We start from the raw sequence: 22010 nt of genomic DNA on the forward strand, positions 1-22010 counted from the left end.
GAAGACTTCCAAGTATATCATGTTTATTAGGTAACTGATCTCCCTAATGCACCAAGGAGGCTGATTTTATTATAAGGGTTTGGAGAAGCTATGACAGTGATTTGCCCAAGGTCATACAGAAAGTCAATGACAGGCTTGGGAACAAATTGAATCCAAGCAATAAAATCAAATCAGGTGCAAGATTTGGTTTTAAAGGAATTGTTGTTTACCAGTAAGCCAAAACCAAATCAAAACAAAATACTTGGGGAAATTTACATGTGATGCAAATTAACCAAATTAATTTTATTCTTTTTGACTTCTTCACAGTTATGGAAAGAAGATGGGATAAGACATACTCGGATAACACTGAACTAGCAGCATTTGCAAAGAATCCATCTATTTTTGTCTGAAAAAACCAAAAAGGCTAGAAATGAACGTCAATCTTGAAATGTAATGAAATTTTGAAATATTCTACCCTTCTAAGTCTTTGGTAAGAGTGTACTATTCTCTCTTGTTTCCTGTAGTATTTTTGTTTATTCAAAAATCTAAGTTTTTATGCAGGATGAAAAAGCAAGATTATCAGATTTAAGGAATAAACTATCTAAATGGCTGTTATTAAGACTTTTACGAATCCTCACAGTATGAAACAAGCTATAATCTGGGCTTTGAGTACATTTTGATGACAGCCAACACATAAGGCAAAATTCACATGGTTTCAAGCTTCATTAGCAGTCTGGAACTGAAGCCGAGTTCACAGAGAGTCGAAAAATCTGCAAAAAATATGGGCTGAGCAGGTCTCTTTCTTGGGGAGGGGAAGATAAAAATAGGGACCCATGATTTTATGGGATAATATTTTGGCTTCAAGAGAAATTCAACAGAAATTGGAGAAGGCAGGGACACATCAGATGGTACCAGGAAAAGCAGTTTGCTGGATGCACCCCTGAGCTCTTTAGGAGACCTGGCTCTAATCTGGAAGGATCAGTTCCTCATCCCAAACAATTTGTTTGAGCATTTCTGCTGCTAATCACCCCTCTTCCCCCCCCTCCCCGAGGCTACGTTCAGCTGTCCTCGCAGCGCACACATCCACACATCGTTTGGGTTTCAAACCTGCTGCAGTGCTCTCTGGATGTCGATGCCTTGTCCCCAGGGCACGGCTGGGTTGGCAAGGCAGTCCCCGGCGTTCCCACGACGGGAGATGTCAATCCGCTGCCTCCGCAGGTTCTGAAACGCCTCAGCCATCACCCGGACCCCGTCGTATGTTAGGGCTGATGTGTACTAGAAAGAGGAGTTGTACATTGCCCGTTAGGGCGAGCTGACCTTGGGCATGCTACACTGGTTCACCTCACAGCAACTTTTCGGATGATTTGCCCTGTTTTCATCCTTTCATCTACGAAGTTCGACACTCTCTTTCTCCCTGTAATCACTACTGTCCTGTTGACTCATGAAAGCTGGTGCCTTCTCTCCCAGAGGATGGGAGAGTGAAGGAGAAGCTCCTGATGCGGAGCTAAGGATGGCTCTGCTTTGCCTTTCACTCTTCCACTTCCAGCCCAGCTGCCTTTAGATTGCACTCCCTGCAGAGGACTCGGCCTTAAAAGCCACTCACCTGTTACCGGAGTCTTTCTGTTTAATTAGAATCATTGACCTGAACTTTTAAGGAATACATTACACAGTGTAAATGTGAGATACGCAAAATCAAATAACAAGCGACCCTTTCTGGTCACAGACGGAGGCCAGAAAACTCTACTTCAATGTGCAAATAAAAATCCGCAAAAGATGAGTTTATTCAAGTAGAAACTTGTACAGAAATCAGTGTAAAACTCTGGTATGAACGGTAACCATTAGAGTTAATTCCTTCTCTTATGATCACCTACCGATTTATTTGTTTGCAACTTTCTTAAACTAATACTTCCAAAGTTGACATTTCTATTGTTGAGTTGTTGTCACAAGTGTATTTGTTTCCCAATGTCAAATACAAATAAAACAACTTCCCCCCTCCACCCGCCCCTCAACGGCTTCAGGGTCTTCTGTGTTAGGAATTAAAATATATTTCCCCTCCGCTGTACACACTGATTTGAAATGCTCAGAAAGAACATCTGGAGAGACTTTATTATCGCTGGATATCTAGTAAACAAGTCAAAGGCTAAGGACTTAATGAGTCTATTTCTTTTTTATATACTGAACATTACGAGATGGTTAATCCTTAGCTTTGTGGAGGGTAAAAACTGGGAGACTGAGTGAATACACTAACTTGCATATTTCTTAGAAGGCAGCGACTCCTGCCTAGTAAAATTTAGACAATGTTGAGGCACCTGGAAGAGATAATGTTCATAATTACACTAAGTGACAGGTTTTCAGAGTGAGATTAAAGAGCTCTGTGGGATCTCAAAGAGGTGAGCATAACTCGAACTCAGCCAGATGGACCCTGAATTAATGGGTTTTTTTATACCACTTGCCTTTGGCCTTTTCCAGTCCACACGAGGATGTTCCCTGGCATCATTATTCCTCCACTGCTGCATGATCCTGGCGGGAACGGCATCTGTGTAATTCACCAGCTGGAAGCCAGTTACATTGGCTCCGCTCTCCTTGAATTTGGTCAGGTCAATATCCATGAATCCCTAGTACAGGAGAGAAACGGGGGAAGCTCATGAGAGGAACACATCTCTGGGTGGATAAGAGGAGTCCTACCTATCTATGCATATGGCAACCAGCTTAGGAAAAGTCTCTTTCTTCTGCAAGGTAAGGCCCAATTCAAAAGAGGCACTACTTCCTTGACCATGGGGTGAACTTTGCTTTCTCACAGGCACTGGGCTGGACGTATTCTGCAGCTTCCACCCAGAGAGACAAATAGTCATATCAATAACAGCTCATTTGCAAGAAAGCAGAATAATGGAAAAATATATCCTGAATAATGCTTGGATGAAAAGAACAGCATTCTCAAAATGTATTAGAAATAATGATTCACCCAGCTCTAACTTTTATGTACTCAGTCGGAGAGGCTATTGCTTTTCAAGTCACAATTCGTAGGGAAAAGCAAATCCTGAACAATGAACTTTCAGCAGATAAACAAGTAAGCGTTGTCAGCCTGCCAAAGGAGCAATAGAAGACCTTGTTTGAGCTCTGCCTTCCCCCTGCCCTCCACCACGTGCTGCTGGGGCGTGTTCTCCACAGGCACCTTCTCAACTTACCACTGGGTTTCTCTCCCTTGCTTGCTCTCAAACATACGATGATGGTGTGAGTCAAAAAATCCATCACATTATTCCCATGAGACACCGATCGGGTTACCAAAATGGTGCTCTGTGTGCATAGGCTGAGGCAGCTAATTAGCTTATTAACTTCCAACGTCAGGATCAAGGCATTAGATGGAAACCTGTTTTGGGAACAGACAGCTTGCAAGGAAAAGACTAAATTGCCCTCACATCAGCGTCAGACCGAGGGAGTCATAAGTGACTCAAAAATGTCTTCAAAGACATTCACACATTTTCTTCTGGCTTTCTGTAAGTGGTTTGGCATCCACTTAGAATGCTGCGGATTGGATATAGGTGTACAGATGCTCTAAATAGATGATTTGTTTTGCTTCAAAGTGCAGTGATTGAGGTTAAAAAAAAAAGAAGTGATATTTTGTGTGTTCGTATTCCTCAGAATGCTGGTTAAACCCACATCAATCTTGTTTGTAATTGCTAGCGTAGGGGTTTCAGAAAGCCAAAGCTGTGATTAATGAATAGGAAATGCAGCAGTCTAATTGTCCCTGACGTCTTAATGCATTTCAGGCCAAGTGTTTTTTGACACGCAGAGCTCCTAAGGTTCAGTAAGAGGGACCTCACAGGTTGCCAACTGGTTATTCATGGCTACGACCAAATTACACTGACATTTTGCTCCTGGGAGGTACTCAGGGGAAAAAGATCTGTCAAAAGAAACTACCACACAGCAACTTGAAGTTTGTGCCACCAGCCCCTCCTTGGAAGGCCTACAAAGGCATGAAGAAAAGTCCAAGTTCACAACAGGCTATGAGAAGATGCCTGGTGTATTTAGCCCCCTCAACGAGCAGATTTAAATAGGAAAAGTCAAAAAAAGATTATGACACCACTGACGAGGCAGCAGCGGTTGAAAATACTGTCTTTCACTGTTTTCCCCAAACCAAACCATTCTGAAACTGAAACAAGTATTCAAAAATATTCATTGGGACTCAACAAAAAATTTTAAAATAATCTAGATAGACAACAGGAATTATTTCCACCCGGCTATTGTACTAATTTTTTTGGACACAAATCAGGTTCCTTAAAAAATGTGGAGACCTCTGAAGATTTTCCAATTGTTTAAGGCAGTTGGGACCATAAAGGACATCATTAACCTTGAATATGTCTTTGCATTTTGGCTGTTATCAACTGCCGAAATAACTGTTTTCACCTCTTCTCCCTCCTCCACACGCCTCAGTACAAGGTCAGTATAGGAACGGTCCTAATTACAAAGCAATTTTAATCACTCCACCACTGAAAACTGCTCAGAGCAGGTCTGGGTCACACGACAGCCAATGAACTAGGAATACCAGAGGTCAGATATTTTAGAAAATAATTCCGAGGAGGAATTCTTGCTGGCTAACATATAAACAAGAAAATATCAAATGTCATGCAAGCTGTCCCTTGAAAATGCTTCTATTGACAAAGTGGCATCAGGAATTAAGTATGCTTATCTGTCTTTCTGGAATATCAGTCAGTGCTTGTAGGAAACAAGAGAACAGGAAAATTACAATATTTGCAAGTAAAGAAGTCATCAGTCATCTGTCACCTTGTACTAACTACAGCCACATGCAGCAAAAAAAAAAAAAAGGATCTTTTATTTAGTTTTCAAATGGCCGTATTTTGAAAACAGAAAATAAATTCTTAAAAAATGACTGAGGAAAGACTGCAACCCATTACTGAGGGGCAGCAGACATGTTTTTGCAGCAACATGTTTAGCATCAACCGGTCTGGGAAAGAACCAGCACAGAAATGCTTCCCTTCGCCATCCAATCAAGTACAGCAAGAAGCAAACCGTGCTGGAACGACATACTCCATGGTACATGCTCATACTTCACAGAGGTGAAACCATTTCAAAAATTTGCCGATGAATACTGGAAAATGCCCTCTTTGCAGCCACACCTGGAGCACAGAGTTCGGGGAAACAAGCTGAGCCCCTGGAATCTGGTGGTATGCGACTTTCTTCGGGCTCTTTAGACCCGAACCATTTGGGATGTATCTGTTGGACACGCTTCACCTCCCCAGGCAGCACTGCCAGTCCCCCGGGGAGGAGGAGGAGGAGGAGGAACACAAGGACTCACGCTCCAGCACCCCTGGCAAAGCAGGCAGAGCGGGACCCCGAGGCAACACAGAGCTCCCCAGGGCCCTAAACAGGGTCACTGCCCAGGACGTAGGTACTCTGGGGGAGACAACGCTTCTACGGGCACAGTTCTCTCTGGAAACCATCAAAACCAGGCTGGAAGGGACACCGCGTCAGCCAGCCCAACCCCTGCCCTGCAGCGGGATTAGCTGTCCCTTTGATTTAAATTCACCCTGCTAAATCATCTCGGCAAAACAGAGAATACGGCCTCCTGCCTTGCGTACGCCTGGAAAATGCCTGGCTTTCTCCGAATGCCATTGAATTAGCAGGCTGACAATAAACGGCAAAAATCTGGACCCATCTGCGCTGATGGGCTGAGACAGCCTCCCTCCTCCACGCCTGCTCTGACTCACAGCATCTGCAGCACGCAGCTCCGGCGACAGCCAGGCTCGGTTCAAAGGGGGGAACTTGCTCTTTAGCCCATACCACGGACTCTTCTCTCTGCATTAACGAACCTCGCAAAGCGATTACGTGCAGCAGTCCCGCTGCTAGTAAATAACACGGGCAGCTGTTACAGACCTTCGTGCCTTCAAATTGAAAAGAGAACAGTACTGGGAAGGGGTTTTCCTCATTGTGTTTTCCTTGCTGCATCTGTTCTTTATGCTGGTCCTAAACTGAAAGCATTTTTCAGCCAAAGGTTCTTTTACTGTCCCATTCGCTGCCTTGGCGTCTGGGAGAGGTGTCAGCAAGTCACACATTTATATTCTTCTCCGCCGCTTGTGGGCTCAATCATCAAAGGAAATGCATAATGCAAGAGACCGATGACTTGAAATGGGCTTTGTGAATTCATCTTGATTAACTGGTCCACCAAGGATCTGCCTTGAAAAGAAAGTCACCCAAAAATGAGCCAGCTCCTTATTTATACCCTGAGCACCAGGAGGAGCCAAGACGTTGAGTGGGCAGCGCAGACGGCTGTCGGATGGCGGAGGGAGAGCCTCGTGCCTTCCTGCGTGACCCTCCTCAAACGCGCCAGCACCACTTACTTCCCTGCGTGTCTGCCGTCGCCCTCATATTTCGCCGCCTCGCCGTACTAAACCTCCGCCTCCTCTCCACACGCTGATGACACCGGGGGGCATTGCTCCTTCTGGGACCGTCATCCCAGCCCGTGGGAACGCCGCAGACAGCGGCAGCCTCACCTCCCTTCCCGGACGTCGACAGGCAAGCTGGCCGCTGCCCCAAGTCTTCAAAGCCTCTCTGTATTTTACTAAATTGGTTTTAATTGCTGGCGCTTTTCCTGCAGGGTGCCTCCTGCAGCAGAATCGTGCCTTTGAAGCCGCGGCACCAGGCAGCGAGGGCTGAGCCCTGGGCAGGCTGCAGCTCATCGTCTCCTAAACCTCCCCGCAGCCCAGCTGCAGCCCAGCTTAAAAACTCCGTGCCTTTGCTCTAAGTCTTGGCTTTTCCGGAGAGAAAGAACATTAGAGAGTCTCCTTGAAGACCGCCACAGTTCTGAGAAACACTCTTGTTTTCTCTCCTCCTCCTGCATCTTCTGAGCCCTCCAGATCTCCCTCCTGAGAATGGCAAAGCTCATCTCTGACTGAGGAGATGGAAAATGCCCCTTTCTCTTGAATTGCCTGGAGAAGTCTTGTTAGCTGAACCTAACACAGCCCGCTCTTCCCAGGAATAAGTGACAGGAATTTTAGTCCCTTTCTGTCTGGGATGAAGAGACTGAAGTCTATTTTTTCTTTTTTTTTTTTTTCCCCTTTTTTTTTTTTTTTTATGAGTCGCACACTGAAATATTCCTTTTTAAGCAAAAAGCACTTAAGCAATTCACCTTGAGCTTGGGTGGGTGCCATGGAAACCTGTGGCAGCATCGGGAAACTGGCCCAGCTCTCTTTAGATGCTATCCCTGTATGGTTTGCAATGCCAGACTGCTTCCTGCTCGCAGACGTTATGATTATAAGAAACTTTGCAAAGCAAAACAATTACTTCTGAATGGCTGTACATCAGCTGAGTGAATGCAAAGTGGCTCCTGCCATTCCAAGGTACGCCGGTGTCTTTCTGCAGGGAGCAAGAAGTCGAGTGTCTCCAGACGGAGCATCCCTAATATACCAAATTGTCTTCAAGCTTGACTTCTCCAGTGAAGCACCATCCCTCACTCCCCTCACTTTGCATTTGTGGTACGTCAAAAAAGAGCCCATCTGCTCAAGTCTTGTCCCCGCACGCCTTCCAACAGAAGAGGCTTTCTTCTCTTCAGCAGAATTATTAACATGTCATATGCCACTGTGGCAGCAAAACATGCAAGTCCTCACTGTAACATAGAAGTAAGTGAAGAAGAAAGGGAAAAGAAGGATGGGAGGAGGGGACACTTACAGACAGGGGCCCCATCCTGCAGTTTGACGAGTCTGTTTTGTCCTCGTCTATCGATGCAAAGCAAACCAAGTCAGGTGAGGATCCAGACTTCAAGGACATGGGGCTGGAGATGACCAGTAATTTTTTTGTTGTACAACTCTGCAGGTATACGATTTCCTTTGTGATATTATTTGCAGCAGCCTTATCCTACCGCTGCTGCACGTTCTGGATATAAATGATCACACACATCTTGTTGGAAAGCTCAGTCCAGGCAGAGGGACAGATGCTCCAGGTGGATGTTTGTGCTTTAGAGAGCTTTCAGAGGAGAAAGTGATTTAAAGGTTTGGGAAACAAGCCGCGTAGCGACAGATGCCAGGCCTTCAGTCAAAGATATGATTAAGGGATGACCTGATCACAGTTCATAAAGGACCAAAACATCAGTAATGGAATATTTGGTCTTGCAAACAGAAGCGTAAATCTAATGGAGGAAGCTGATGCTAGGCAAGTCTGGACTAGAAAAACGCACCGATGCAATCACCATGAGGAAGATACGACGGATTTACACATCATCCCTTGGCAGTTGAGCCGGGGTAATGGATTAGGAGACTGCAAATGGCTGAGGAAACCTGTTAGTTTAACACCATTTTGTTGAGATTTAAGCAAACACATTTTTCCTTCCAACGGCTGTAATATAATCTGTCAGTTGCTCACCTGATGCTCTGTGATTTTTTTAAGCCACAGTAAGTCACTCATGCTTTTGAGCCCTCATTAGCTCCTGCAAAAATCCTTCCAAGGTTGCAGTTCACATTCTCCCGTGTGGGCAATTTTTGTATCAAAACCAGATGATTTTCTCTTATATGAGACACACTAATTCAAGCAAAAATTAATTCAGGGCACTGCTGTGTCTTTTAATATCATTAATTCAGATGAGATAATGTTACAAGGGTTTCTTCTGCTTGATAATCTTTGAATCAGGACACAAAAGCTGTTTGGAAGTGAAATGCAGACCTCAAAAATTTCACTGATATATTACATTGTCTTCTTCCGCCTGGAAAACTAAGTTTTCTCATGAGTCTACTGCACCAACCTCTCAGAAAGAGAAAAGGTCTAAGTGGCATAATTTTAGAAACCTAAAAATAACTTAGGACACCTCTTTCTGACATTAGAATAGCATTTTTGCAAGACCAGGCATCTTGAGATCTTACCAGGACAAGAAGCCGATGGTGTACGCGTCCTTTCGGAAACTCCCGCAAAAGAGAGTTTCCAATCAGGTAGTGACGCAAACCCCAATGCTGCTGACCTTGCTTGTACCTTCAGCCAGCAATATTTCAGGGGGCAGGAGACGGCGTTGATAACTGAGGGTGATTAAAATAAAGATGGAAGCTTTCAAGCTGATGGCAGACTGAGAACCGCAACATTTTAGCTCGAGGCGAGCTGCATCAGGGGTTGAGTGGAGGCAGCGGGGCCATCGACACACGGCCGGTGCCACGCGTCCCACGCGTGCTGTGGCAGGTACAGCTTCTCGCCCCAGGCTCCTACCCGGCACGGATACCCTCTCCCTGCAGCCACAGCTCAGGCTGTGGGATGTACACGTGCTGCATGGCTTTAGGGGAGCAGATCTCTGCCTCTGCCGGGAGAACTTTGATCCCTGTGGATGCGGACATCCTTTTCGACAGCCAATTCGGGAGGGGAGCCCTTCTTCGCTATCTGCCCTAACCAGCCAGTCTCGGGTCACTGTGTCTCAGCTTTGGTGGCGTAGAAGTTTTTCATTCCATTTTTGGGGGGAAGAAATCAAAGATGCCCATTTAAACCACCGGTGAATTGAATCAAACCAGCAGATTTTGCCTGACTCCTGCACAAGTCACTCTGCTGGCAAAGCTGCTGTGCTGGTAACCTCCAAAGCCACCACAACTGCTTGCAAAGTGAAACTCTGTCCATGACCTAACTCAGCACTGACACATGCTGACGTAAAATGGCACAGGAAAAAATGCTTACCTCTGCTAATCAACTCTGTTTTTATTTTTACTCTTCCCCGCTACCCCTGGCATCAGCAATCTCATACACTTATCTATTCAACTTCAAATGAGAGCATGTGCTAAAAGAACGACCTGGACTAATGCGCCAGGAAAAAGAAATGATAAAACCCTGTATGTGGCAGCTGTCCTTCATACTTTTCTTTTAAAGACAGGTCACGCAAATGTCACTTATTTTAAGACAAAGATTTTCCTCTGCCCAAGAGAGCTGGTGTTCTCCCACCACCGACAGTAGTCAGCGTACATCCCCGGCGTAGGACAAACAGATACACGAAGCCAAGGTTATGGGGAGAAAGCCTATAACATCAAAAGAAAGGAATCCCAGAAGTTTCTGAGCTTGCTCCTCTGATAGTATTGACTATATTTTTATTCTTTGTGGTTGCTAGACTGATGCTGTCAAAGGCTGAGAACAAAGCTTAGAAAAATAAGACTCACAAACCCAAACACTTTTTAAAGCTGGCAAACCTCTTTGAGTTCCAAAAAGAAAGAGAGAGAGATATGACTGCAATCCCCCAGTGCCGCTACACCTGACAAATACCCAAGCCGGCAGCTGGTTAAAGCTAATTGGGGTAACTTAAATGGGTACTTTTAATGGCTCACTTTTCATGAGTTCGCAAAAGGCACAGACAGTGCCAAACTTGCCTCAAGGAGAGGCAGTGATGCTGCAGACAGACCTTCGTGGGACAGGCAGGGCTGAGCAGACAAGAGAGGTCGGGTCTTTAACAGGCACAGCAGATAGGAGAAGGATGTTTGCCCATGGCCTAAGGTGCAGAACGGTTTCATTTTGTTTGTGAACACAGAAATATTATTGTCTCACCTTGGCAACAGCAATTTCACTGAAAAGGAAAGTTGTTCCTGCTAGGAAATACTAGCTTTCATTTGCTGCTACTTGTCAAATTCTGCTCGGTGCTTTACTACAGCTCACCCGACAGCAACCGCTGGGCAAACAGGGGGTGATTAATGCAAGCCAGTTCCTCTTTGTTTGTGAATTCTCTGTGACCAGACAGGGAATTCCTCCGTGTTCAAAACGGATGATTTTTGCAGGCCTTATTCAGCCTGCGCGTTGCCTTGCAAACTCACTTGCTTTGTCTTCCTGATGTAACACCAGTTCGGAGCTGCTGTAACTGGGCAGCTGGGCTATCCATAAATATTTCCCAACGTTTGCTTCAAATACGTCATTTCCATAACAGTTTCCCCGTGGGAAAGGGCCCAAGAGGGTTAGGGCAGTGTTGTAAAAGGCAGATATTGAAAATTCATCCCCGTGCTCCAGCTAGTGCAGGTAACTTGGTGGCTACAAACCAGCTGAGGGCTCACTTGCCTTGTACAAGGCAGAGCCTGTCCCAGCCAGGGCTGGCAGCCTCCTCTTCATATAGGCTGAGGGTCCTAAAATCAGGACTCCATCAGTCAGCGTAGGGGACACAACAATAACTCATTTGGAAATGTTCAGGCACTTGCAGTTTTTAGTTCTTAATTTATTCTCTTACGACCCAGTACTCCAGAACGAGGCACTTCCACAAAATCGGGTTGTTTTCGAGGCGTGCGGGTGCGCACGTGAGGGTACGCGCGTGTGTGGGCAATGCACACCCTGTCGTCGTAGGACTTGTCTGCAGGGGAAAACGTAGGGTGTTTAAGGTCTATCCACTATGCGTATGAGTCAGTGGGAATAAATTACAGCATGTTACACCCTCCGAAGGCTCTAATCCAGGCAATGAGGTGTCCTCAGAAGAGGGCAAAACCTACAGTGATCTCTTGGATCGGAGCATCCACACTATAGTTTAACCCTGCCAGCCGCTGACTTCCCACATTCTGCCAATCCCTTTGAACATCCCCAGCCATCCCCGCACCGGGAGGCTCGCCGACCTTCCTCACTGCCATGTGGTCTCAGAAACACGGGATCTTCACGGCCTTTTTGCCATTCTCCTTGTAGAACTCCTCAGCGAGTAGCTCTCGTGTGGGTGCAGCACGTCACAGAAACTGGTTTGGCTTCTGGTGCCTGAACCTGCCCGTGTGCACGGCAGAACCACAAAGCTTGTTCTGCTCTGGAAAGGGCTGCCTTAACCTCCAGGAACGCTAGTCTTTGGGTTTTTTTAAATAGTTTTCCAATGTTGTCTGATTATCCTCTTCTCTCTCTGTGTTTTTTGCCGGTTTTCTTTTTGTTGCTGTTTATTTTTTTTCTTCCTTTTTTTATCTTTCTGTCTCTGGATTCATGCAGTGCTGGGTTTTAAGGAGCAGGAAAGACCAAAGGAAAGAGCTTGAATCCCTTTCACTCCTCTTTCTTCTCCCCCCAAATCAAAGCTGCTTGAGAAGCACAGCTAGTAACAGCGGATTCCGGTGGTCCCGTCAGACCCTGTGGGTCCCGGGGACCCAAAGCACCCTCCACCGGGCTGCAGCTGGGAGGCAGAATCTCCCTGCGGTGGGGCTGGGAAAACGAAAAGCCTTTTGGTCCGAGTTAATTATTTATAACCCACGTTGGCTGAGCACGCAGCCTCTTCCAGCCAGCTCTGTCCTCTCAGCATTTGCGCAAAGGCTAAGAAAACAAATTAAAGATGGGAAAAGTGTGCTTTCTCAGGCTGAAAGTGGGAGAGCGTGGTATCGTAAGACAAAGGCAAATGTCCTTCAAAACTCCAACACCTGAGTATTAGGCCACCTCAAGCCTTCAATATGTTTGTTCTTATGAGACCGTGCGGAGAGAAGCGGTGATACCGTTCTCATTTCACCTTCTGTATGGGTATACATACAAGCGCACAGACACATACACTCCAGCTACTCCAAACAGCTTCCCTGCTGAACTTTAATGAAGGGGCTTTCATAAATAGCTGAGGACTGGGACCTGGGTTACAATAAATAATATTTTTTTTAAAAACAGCAACTGAAGTTATTGGCTGCTCTACAGTTTGCATGTCTCCCTCTGCATAACGTAACATTTTTAACTTCGTAATTACATGGTAGGCACCCAGCGCAGAAGTGCAGGGTCAGTATCAGAGCATCGCAGGGTAATTACGTGGCCATTTTTGTCTTGTAAATTACAGAGTTATCTTGGGATGGAGAGAAGGAGAACGGCAGCAACTGCTTGACTAATTGGCAGTTTAAAATTTAATTACCCCTGGCCTGACGTGCTGCCTCGCAGACGCAGCTGTAGGAGGGACGAACGGCTCCAGACCCCGCACGGACACAGCGGGTCGAGGGGAGCAGCCTCAGCCCCGGGCTGCCGACGCCAGCCCGTCCTCTGCTGCGCCTCACCCCGGATGGACGGACACATCTGGGGAGGAGAGGGTAGGAGCTCTGGTGCAGAAAACTTCCAGCTGCCCTACGGATTGAGGTTATTCCTCTCTCTCGCCTCTTCCCAAACCTCCCTAGGCAGAGAAATTCTCCAGCCTCCTTGGAGAGGACAGCAAATTGCTCCAGGAAGACGGCCCTGCTGCTGCCCAGCACAGCTCTGTCCTCAGGCAGCACCTCCCTGCACTAAAGGGGGAATCCTTTCCTTAAAAAAAGTCTTCAAATCCAATTCATTCCCTAGAGCCATAGCAGTCAGATCTGATTTAGCACCAAGTTGCAGAATAGGTACATATTTTATTTTTACTGGAAGGTCAGAGGGATCTTGGTGCATCGTCATTAACAAGCGTGCCCTTAGTGGGGCTCTCAGGATGGCTGTGAAACACTTCACTTTGGGGACACGCACCAAGTGCGTGTCTCCGCCTAGTTAGAAAACACAAGTTGTTACCAATAGTCAACAACTTGTTGGTGGCCTGACTGAAACAAGCTGGGAGGGCAATACCAGGTCCCTAAGTGCCCACAACATGCAAAAAAAAAATCATTATCAGAACAAGCATTAATTGACAGTTGGCTTAACTGGCTTTGAAAAGATGCAGACTGAATCTGGAGGCAAAAAAAAAAAAAATCCAGCAACCTTGGAGATACCCTGGAGATAATCTTGCTGGCTCAAGACAGAAAGCACCACAAGAACACCGCAAAGGACTTTGGTATTTTTTTCTACCCAAAAGGTGGATTAGAAAAAAGACTTCCAGCTCAGTAGCTATAAGTATAGTGCTTTACAAAATATGAGATACTGAAAAAAAAAACGCCAAGGAGGGCAACTCACCAAATTTGCCAGAATGTAGTGATAGCCGTTCCCATTCTTTTCAAGCTTGATGATCTGTAAGACGAAAGCCAAGGATATTTAGCAGAGACCAACTAAGTAAGCAGAGCTTCATTTACCTACCCTTCCTCCCCATTTTTCCCCAATGGGAGTGTTCAGTTGAAGACAGGAAGACATAGCAAAAGAAAAGTTCACAACGTTGTCAGAGGAAGGACAGAGCTTTCACACATGATATTTGAGCAGCAAGTCTGAAATTAGAGAGGACAAGATCCCCAAGCAGATTCCACAGGCAGAGAGAATAAACTGCTTGAGCCAACCTGTTTCCTACGGGCTCAGGGAAAAAACCCACCAATGCGTTTTCTAAAACAAGGTTAAACAAGAGTCGTACTTCAGACACTAGAGGAGCAAAGCGGGGAGCTGGGGTCCATTTGTCCTGCGAATGCAGCTGAAATACTCGGCAACGCCAGAGAGCTATTCTGCACATGCTCCCATCTTAGAGTCCCTGCTGCAGACACCTACCTGGGCGAGATGTCAGGAGGTTTAGACTATAGGGCAATTTTCCTCTTTTAGTGCACTGGGGTAGCTTCAAGCCACACCTCCAGAGCAAAGGTGCCTGGGCAAGTCACTCAACAGAGGACTCCTCCTGCATGCTCATTGAGGTTATTTATAGCTCCATACTCACGGTGCCCCAATATATGCTCTTTGCCACTTACTCCTTTCTCCCTGATGCCCGTAGAGTTAGGTTTTTATTCCCTTTGATCAACACAATTGCTTATGGATCTGTAACGTTTGAAAGTTTCTATGTTAGCTGGAAAAGGCTCCCTTGCCCAGGTAGAAAGGCACCGTCTGTTGCAGGGTTGCCTGTGCCTGTGGGGAACAGGGTCATTGATCAGATGGTCCCTAGCTGTCTCTTTCTTCCTTGATTTAAGAAAAATACAGAAAGCATATAGCTAAAAATCACATTAGTCTTGCTGACTCCATGTTTCCACTGAAATTCCTCTCCGTGGATTTCCAGCACCACTGTTAAATTCTTACCAGGTGACTAGAGGCAGATACCATCTGCGTTTGAGCCAATCCACATTCAGAAAGATGACAGTGGAAAAACAGCTCAAACCAACATGCCCTCAGAAACCTGTAAAAACACAAGAATTGCCCGTTTCGGAGAGAATTGTGCCGTTTCCACAAGGTTTCTTTGCTGGCAACACTACCTCTTATTTCCATTGTCGTATGAATTGATTCTGAATTACTGCCTGCGCTGCCAACGCTCAGGCAAAATCTGCAGGAATGTTAGCAGGGCCAGAAACCCCCTCACAGCCAGAACGATAATAAAGTGACTGTTGTGTTGGATTCCACCAGAGGTCGGTCTACCCAGGACTCCTCTCTGATACCAGGCTGGTAGCGGGTATTTGAGAAGCATCAGACGAAGGCACACACAGCCTAATCCTCCCCATGGGAATGCACTCCCAGATTATCACAAACAGCCATTTAGGGATTTCCAAATGGATTATAAATGAGCTGACACTTGCTCCGTGCAACCGGTTCATCTGCCTTAGCCCTTCTCTGATGAAGTGCTCTTGTATGCACATTAAAGCTCATCTGGCTCCCAGCATTAACGTGGGGGTGGCAATTAACTCCAATGCAGGCTTCATTTAGTAGCAGTTTCTTACACAACTAATGTCAGCTCCACCAGCTTCACTGCCCTGTGGTTCTCCCACCAGGATCCCTCAGTATGACTTCTGCTGAGCAGTCTGGAGGCCTCAGAAATAAACTCTGTATACCTAAGGCTATAAAGATATTATGCTATTATGGGTAGTTTTCCGAGTACCTTCCATAGCTAGATCCAAGAAGCAAAAGCAGACCCAACTTGTCCCCTTCCATTCATCAACTGAGGCTGACCTTTGCAGTAAGTCCTAGACCTTGTGGGAGGAAGGACCATCTCCGGGCCACTGGGATGTCTAAGAATTACGATCCAATTCCCCATTTCTCCGATGTCAAGAAAAGCTGGCGTTGGCTTCTTCTGCCCAAACTCTCCCTTTGTTATTTTATTAGGTGTCAGAGTCGATGAACCGGAGAGGGCTGCCATCCAGCTTTCCCTGAGCTGTTAATCTTGCAGCCCATCCACCTGAATTATGAGGCTTGCTTCCTGTGTTTTACACAGTTATTTGTGATCTTAATTTATTTTAGAATGCTTGCTCAATCCTAATGTGTCCGGACGGCAGTAGCAAGCTGAGGTTATAATAGCATTTATCACTTAGCCTGAACGTGGGGAGAGGCTGTGCCGGGCTGCATGCTGATAGCTCACTTGGGCCACCTAGGTTTCATTACCCACTTCTTAATGGGCCAGTTTGACATCTATTAGAGAGAAATCCTCTCAGAGTGAAACAGTGGCAAAGGAGAAATCCCAGTTATTCATTTTAATGAGAGACAAGGAAGAAACAATACAGGGCTTTGATGGAATACAACCCACCGCTTACTTATCCCATTAGGGCTACGCAGCGCGGCCCCGCGAATATCCTGCCCTGAACCAAGGCCCGGCTCATAAACGACAGTTACCTCGGCAAAGATAAATCATGCCCTTGAGACATAACACAGAGAAATCTCCGAGAAAGAAATCAGGTCATTTTCCCACATATCATTAACACGCTGAGCGCTGGCTCCTCTGCAGCTACGGTCTCCAGAACGTGAGGACTGCCCTGCTGGAGTCAGCGGTGGTTATCTGTGGTATGTATACGGGGTGGGAAGAAGAAATTAAAAAGTGTGTGTGATCACCAGTTTGTACACATTGAGGTACTGATGCTAAAGAGCCATCCCCAGCTCTTCTGTTCACCAGGGAGCACAATTCTGTTCACCAGGGAGCACAAATCCACAGCCACGGAAAGAGAGAGATGGGCTTGTCAGGGAAGAAGAGAGATGCATTCAAACGCCCCCGAGAGGCCGAGGCAGCTCTTTGAACACCTCAGACGCTCAACGAGACAGGGCAAACAGAGCAGTGCCATCCACGCAGAGGTTGCTGGTGCGGTGAGCTGAGAGACTGGCCACCAGCCTGAGCTTAAGCCCCAGCTGAAGTTCACACGATAATGAGCCCAACACTATCTTTGATCCCCTCCGGTCATCTGCACGGTCGGAAAGACCCGGCATCCCCTGCTTACACCGGGATAACTACCTCTGCTCTCAGAAATCCCTGTGGACTCAGAACAAGAAGTCAAACGAGGATAAAAATGGACTACACAGGTCTGACAAAAGTTATCTACAGCCCTATCCCTACCAGGGGCCTTACCACCTAGGCACAGATGTCTGCTGGAATTGTTCTGTCTTTAATGGATTTTTTTTTTACGGCATTGCAAAACACATAGAATCACACGATCTGGGTTTTTTTAGTGTTCTTGCAAATAGGTTTATTTATATCTAAGTTTAACTCTTGCTCCAGTTATGTGAAGTTTGAAAAAAAAGACTTATTTTCCTGTTCATATTAGGAAAACTAGATAATGTTTGACTACAGAACTTAACTTTCTGTTGGACAAACCAGGCCTAAACCCCCCCCATTATTAGCTCTAGAAATCTGATATAGTCTATAGGAAAGCTTGCAGAAAAGGCAAATTCACTGCCTAGGTCCTGTCAAAAATTTTGTTCAGCTGCAGCTACTTTGTAATCAGAGAGAAGACTGTACCCTCCAGGATAATCTGCTCTCTCCTTCATGAGCATGATCTTTACTTTGCGGTTAAAACCCGTTACCTGCTTTGTTATTCTATATAACGGAGTAGCACCCAGAGACAGCCAACAAGGATGGATTGTGCTTATCGCTGAGCCGTGCAGCTGGTGACACGGCAGTCCTTGCCCCAGACAGCGAGCAGCTGAAGTGAGAGACGGGACATGACAGGTAGCTTAGACAAAGCGACGTGTGAAGCACGAGGTACGAGTGAGCCGGTTATGAGAGGTACGGCAGCGGGAGTCACAGTGCACCGGCTGCGTGGCACCGAGGGGCCCTTTCTAAGCCACGTGGGAGAGGAGTCCCAGCTGTGGGGAAAGCCTTGGCTGCGGCATGAGGGGGGAAAGCTATTAAGGCTGAAGCTGAAGAGGGGGCACAAGTGTGGACTGCGACCTGTGCGTGGGCTTGCATTGGTCTCCCGTCCACAGAAGTCCGTATTCAGGATGTAGGGAAAGCACTAAGGGAGGTATGGAGGAAAGAGGACGGCGAAAATTTGGGTCTGCACTACTGGGCAACCTACCTAGATTGAGGATGAGTAAGGCAGGGCACACAACCTGGCTGCCGAGTCCTCTGTTGCACATTCCATCTGCCTTGTGGCCATGAGCTGACAAAACAGCTAGGAGATGGCTGGGGGGAACCAGTCTCTCTCACGGCAAGCCACGAGAGGAGCTGGAAGCATCCGATCCTGCTACACTCTGGATGCCCCGGGAGGATGCTGAGCTCCAGCCTGATCTGGAGACAGTGCTCCTGAGGACACTACAGATGTACCATAAAGCTTCCCTATCTCTGTCCTGCTGGCAGTGGTTGTGAGAATTTGGTGCAGCGCGTGGAGGCTGAAGGACCAGGAGTCTGACAGTGCCGATTCACACCTCCACCCTAACTAACAGGAGGTGGGATAAAAAGGGAGAAAAACTCAGCAGAACAAGGAAGTGCCACGTCTTGTGCACACTTGGAAGAATTAGCACAGAGCAAACTTGTCAGGGAGTAAGGGGATGTAAAGGGCTGGGCAGAGGTGTTAATCAAGTAGGGAACATGGAGCAGCAGAGCTCACTCAGCATGAATACCTGGGAGCTCCTAGCATTTCTACGGCTTTACAGTTTCCGTAATAACACAACAGAGAAATACCTGGAAGCTCAGCAGCCTGCTGCAATACACACCCCACACACACACACACATTCAGGGAGAACTGCAATGAGACGTGGGTCAGACAAGAATGGGGAGAATTTCTCCAGGAGAAACAACCCTTCCTGTCCTGCATGCAAGACCCCTCCCAGAAGACCCGCACCAACACAACCTTGCTAAGGATGATGTTCAGCCGCTCAGATTCACAGTCCACCACCACCAGCCTTTCCTTCTTCTTCTCCAGCTCCTGGAAGAGCATACGGTAGCCCTCTTCTGTTGTCGTCAGGATGTTTACAGCTGTCACCTGCCAGTTCTTCTCAGCTGCGGTATCCAGCACTTTCTGTAGGACCGACAACCCTGCAATGGGAAGAGAGGGGAAAGAGGACAGTAGGGGGAGAAAGAGGTTTTAGTTGTGCAATGGCATCTTTCCATCCTTTTGACAGCCCGCACAGCTGCCTCAAGCTGGGCTGGATACAGCATCCTAAGAGCGCAGCGAAACTACAGAGAGCAGCTAATAGTCTAGCATCTTACCCAAACACAGCTGGGCTAGAATTAATGACTCCTGCTTTTTCTGTCCTAGCACAGGAAAATGGGATGATTCCAGGCCTAGTTTTCCTTTGTAATCGGCAGATCAGTCTCGTTGATCAGGCCCTGCTGTGGGATTCAGATAAGAGCTCTAATCCCCATCTTCTTGTCTGTCACTACCCAAATCACTTGATTTCTTTGGGTCATAGTTTCCTCCTCATCTTTGATCTGTTTAGGCTCTGTGCTCCTAGGGTTAGGGACACCCTTGGTAATCGTAATACACAATCATATTCAGTGTCCTTGTCTCTCTCGGCAGCATCTCATCAGAAAACATCATTATTTTTAAAAGGATCTTGCCTAAATTACATGCACAGCCTTCCAGAAGAGATATGCATAGTCAGCACTGCTCTGGAGTCCTGACAGACAACCCTGCCTACTGCAGTCCTTTTGGGATATTCAGCGTGCTCACGCCTCGTGACAACAGAAAGCAGGGTGAGATGCTTTTACACCTTTTCCTTGTCTCTTAAGGTCATCCTGTCCCTGCCAGGGCTAATGACAACTTCCAGGACAGCGCCGTGAAACCACCCTTACCTCTGCGCTGTCCTCCACAAGTCCGTTTTGCTCTCGGCCTCCAAGCCTGGAGCTTTAAAGGCATCCGAGAGCTGGGGAAACTGAATCACAGAGCAATGAGCTCACTAGACCTGTTCGTGGTTTAGAAAGTTAGATAATAGCCTCCAAGAGCCCAACAAAGGCTTTTGTTATTTTACATAGACAAATAACACTAACAAGGGGAACTCAGAGTTTTCCAAGCTACCCGCCAGAAACACACACGTGTATCACAACTGGATGTGGGCTCAGGTGAGACCTGAACAGCTGTCAGTTCACATTGATAAACGTGGGACTCGGTGGCCTTGAGTTTGACAGACCTATTCAATATAAACAATTTCTCCATTTGAAACCACTTACACATTAAATATTTCCCTCGTGTTGACGGGGTTCAGACTTGACCCTGTGAACACAGTCATACTGGGTCAGGCTAATGCTTCGTCTAGATCAACGCCCACCTTCAGCACTAATGAATATTTAGATAAGGAATAGAGAGCAGGGAAAGCACAGGGTGACCCTTCCTTTAGCTACCCTCTCAGCCTCCAGCAACCCACAGTAAGAGGACTTCTTGAGGCAAAGACTCCACCTAGACCACTACATTTAATTGCCTGGTAACCCTTCCCATGTACTTGTGACTTACCCCGGTCAGCATCATAAATGTACACAAACTTCTGCCAGCTGTAGTGCTCGATGACACTGATGAGGGCATCCTGCAGCTCTGGGCGAAGCTGGAGAACAAACTGGTTGGACGTTTCGACGGGGAAGCTTGGCGTTATGAAGCAGACGTGGAGAGCCCCGCAGAAAGACGTGAGCATGTTGACGGTCCTCCTCTCGTAAAATCCAAAGATGGCGTAGACGCCCTTGGAGAACTGCGAGCAGACTGGAGGAGCAGAGAGAAAGGTCATGAGGGCAGAAGGACAAGGAGGTTTCTCATGGAAGTCACCAAAATAAATCTGTTTCCTGAGAGAAGCTGTAGACTCTCTGGACAAGATCACTTTCCTCGAGGACTATGGGTTGGTGGACACAACCTGTGAAGAACAGGGCTTGTGGCCGTGGGGTGCTCTGCTCTTGATTTCCGCAGACCTGCTTTACCTTTGATAGGCAGAAGGGACACAGGAGAGTGAGTTCAGCATCCTCGGGGTTCTGCTGAAGATTACGCTGCTTCTGAGATAAAATGTGTTACCTGAACAAGGGAACCCCTCAGCAGAAAAGCAGTGGCTCACCAAGCCCTGCCTCCTTGGGATGACAGCTGTCTGGGCCCTGTAGCTATTTTAACACGGGGGAGAAAGGCTGCAGCTAGAGCTTCCTATTGCTGTCCCAGATGCATTCAAGGAGCAGAAGGGAAGTGTTTGTGTGACAGCACAGCCCTTTGTGGCCAGTGACTCCAGGAGGAAACCATGGGTTTCACCTCAGAAGCTGAGACCACGCTGAAGAGGGCGTCTCAGCAAAGGTTCACCCAGGTTCAATGCACTCATAGCACAGCTACAGGGAGGTTTGTCCCCAGGGATGAGCTACTGGCATTGAGGCTGGAGCCTCTGACACCAGGGGTGCGTTGGTACTTGGGGACGCCTGTGTGGCAATTTCTGTTTTCCTCACAAAGCCATGGTGGGGAAGGCTGTGGGCCCAGTGAGGCAGTGGTGGTGGCCTGGGAGGTCTCCATGACTAAGCTCTGAGGGTCCACACAGGGTTCTCGAGCAGATATTTGTGTCTGATCCCAGCAGCTGGCGCTGCGCTGCGCAGGGAGGGCTCTTGGGTTGGAGCCCTTCTCTGGAGAGCACTTAATGAGATCGTGGGAGCTGCTGGAAAAACGCCTCAGGATCTCAGTGAGGCAGAGAGAGTTCACACTTTGGGTTGTAAAATTTAGCCCCTGAGACAGTCAGACTCGTTTAATATCACCCCTGTTTATGGCACATCCCAAGTTATCATCAATAAATCTCCAAGACAAAGGTGGTGGCAGCGACAGCGTTTTCCCTGTGTCAGAACTCCTGGCACTAGTGTCTCCTCCCATTGTCACTCTGACTCTGAAGACCTTTGGCTGTGACATTTATACTGACTCAACACTTCACACAACACTCGCCAGTCCCCCCGCACCCCCCCAACAGAGTGCAGGGTGAGAAGTTGGATGTGACGTTTTGGGGTCCCCTGGCACGCGCTGTGCGCTGCTTGGGAATCCCTTGACCTGGTTTCTGCTGGCAGCCACCAGCACCGAACCTTCTGCACATGTGGCTGGAGACAGACTCCTAAACATGAGCTTGCTTCATCCTTAGCTGGGCTCCATCCA

At 47.2% G+C, this 22010-nt stretch overlaps 1 protein-coding gene across 4 annotated transcripts in view; it reads right to left on the minus strand.

Moving 5' to 3' along the window:
• The window catches only part of GRIA1 (glutamate ionotropic receptor AMPA type subunit 1), a gene marked incomplete at both ends in the record, with an annotated part of 124178 nt that overhangs the window by 42389 nt on the left and 59779 nt on the right, over nt 1-22010 (minus strand). For 2 of the 4 annotated variants that reach the window (XM_082490083.1, XM_082490084.1), the window contains 5 exons: nt 1087-1254; nt 2433-2594; nt 13774-13827; nt 18771-18955; nt 20370-20609. In XM_082490083.1, the coding sequence (XP_082346209.1) occupies nt 1087-1254; nt 2433-2594; nt 13774-13827; nt 18771-18955; nt 20370-20609 (809 nt within the window). The remainder of the gene's footprint in view (nt 1-1086; nt 1255-2432; nt 2595-13773; nt 13828-18770; nt 18956-20369; nt 20610-22010) is intronic. The other 2 variants (XM_082490086.1, XM_082490085.1) reach the window with 2 other exon arrangements.

This window comes from Vanellus vanellus, assembly GCF_965231255.1.
Source record: "Vanellus vanellus genome assembly, chromosome: 13".
NCBI classification, from domain to species: domain Eukaryota; kingdom Metazoa; phylum Chordata; class Aves; order Charadriiformes; family Charadriidae; genus Vanellus; species Vanellus vanellus.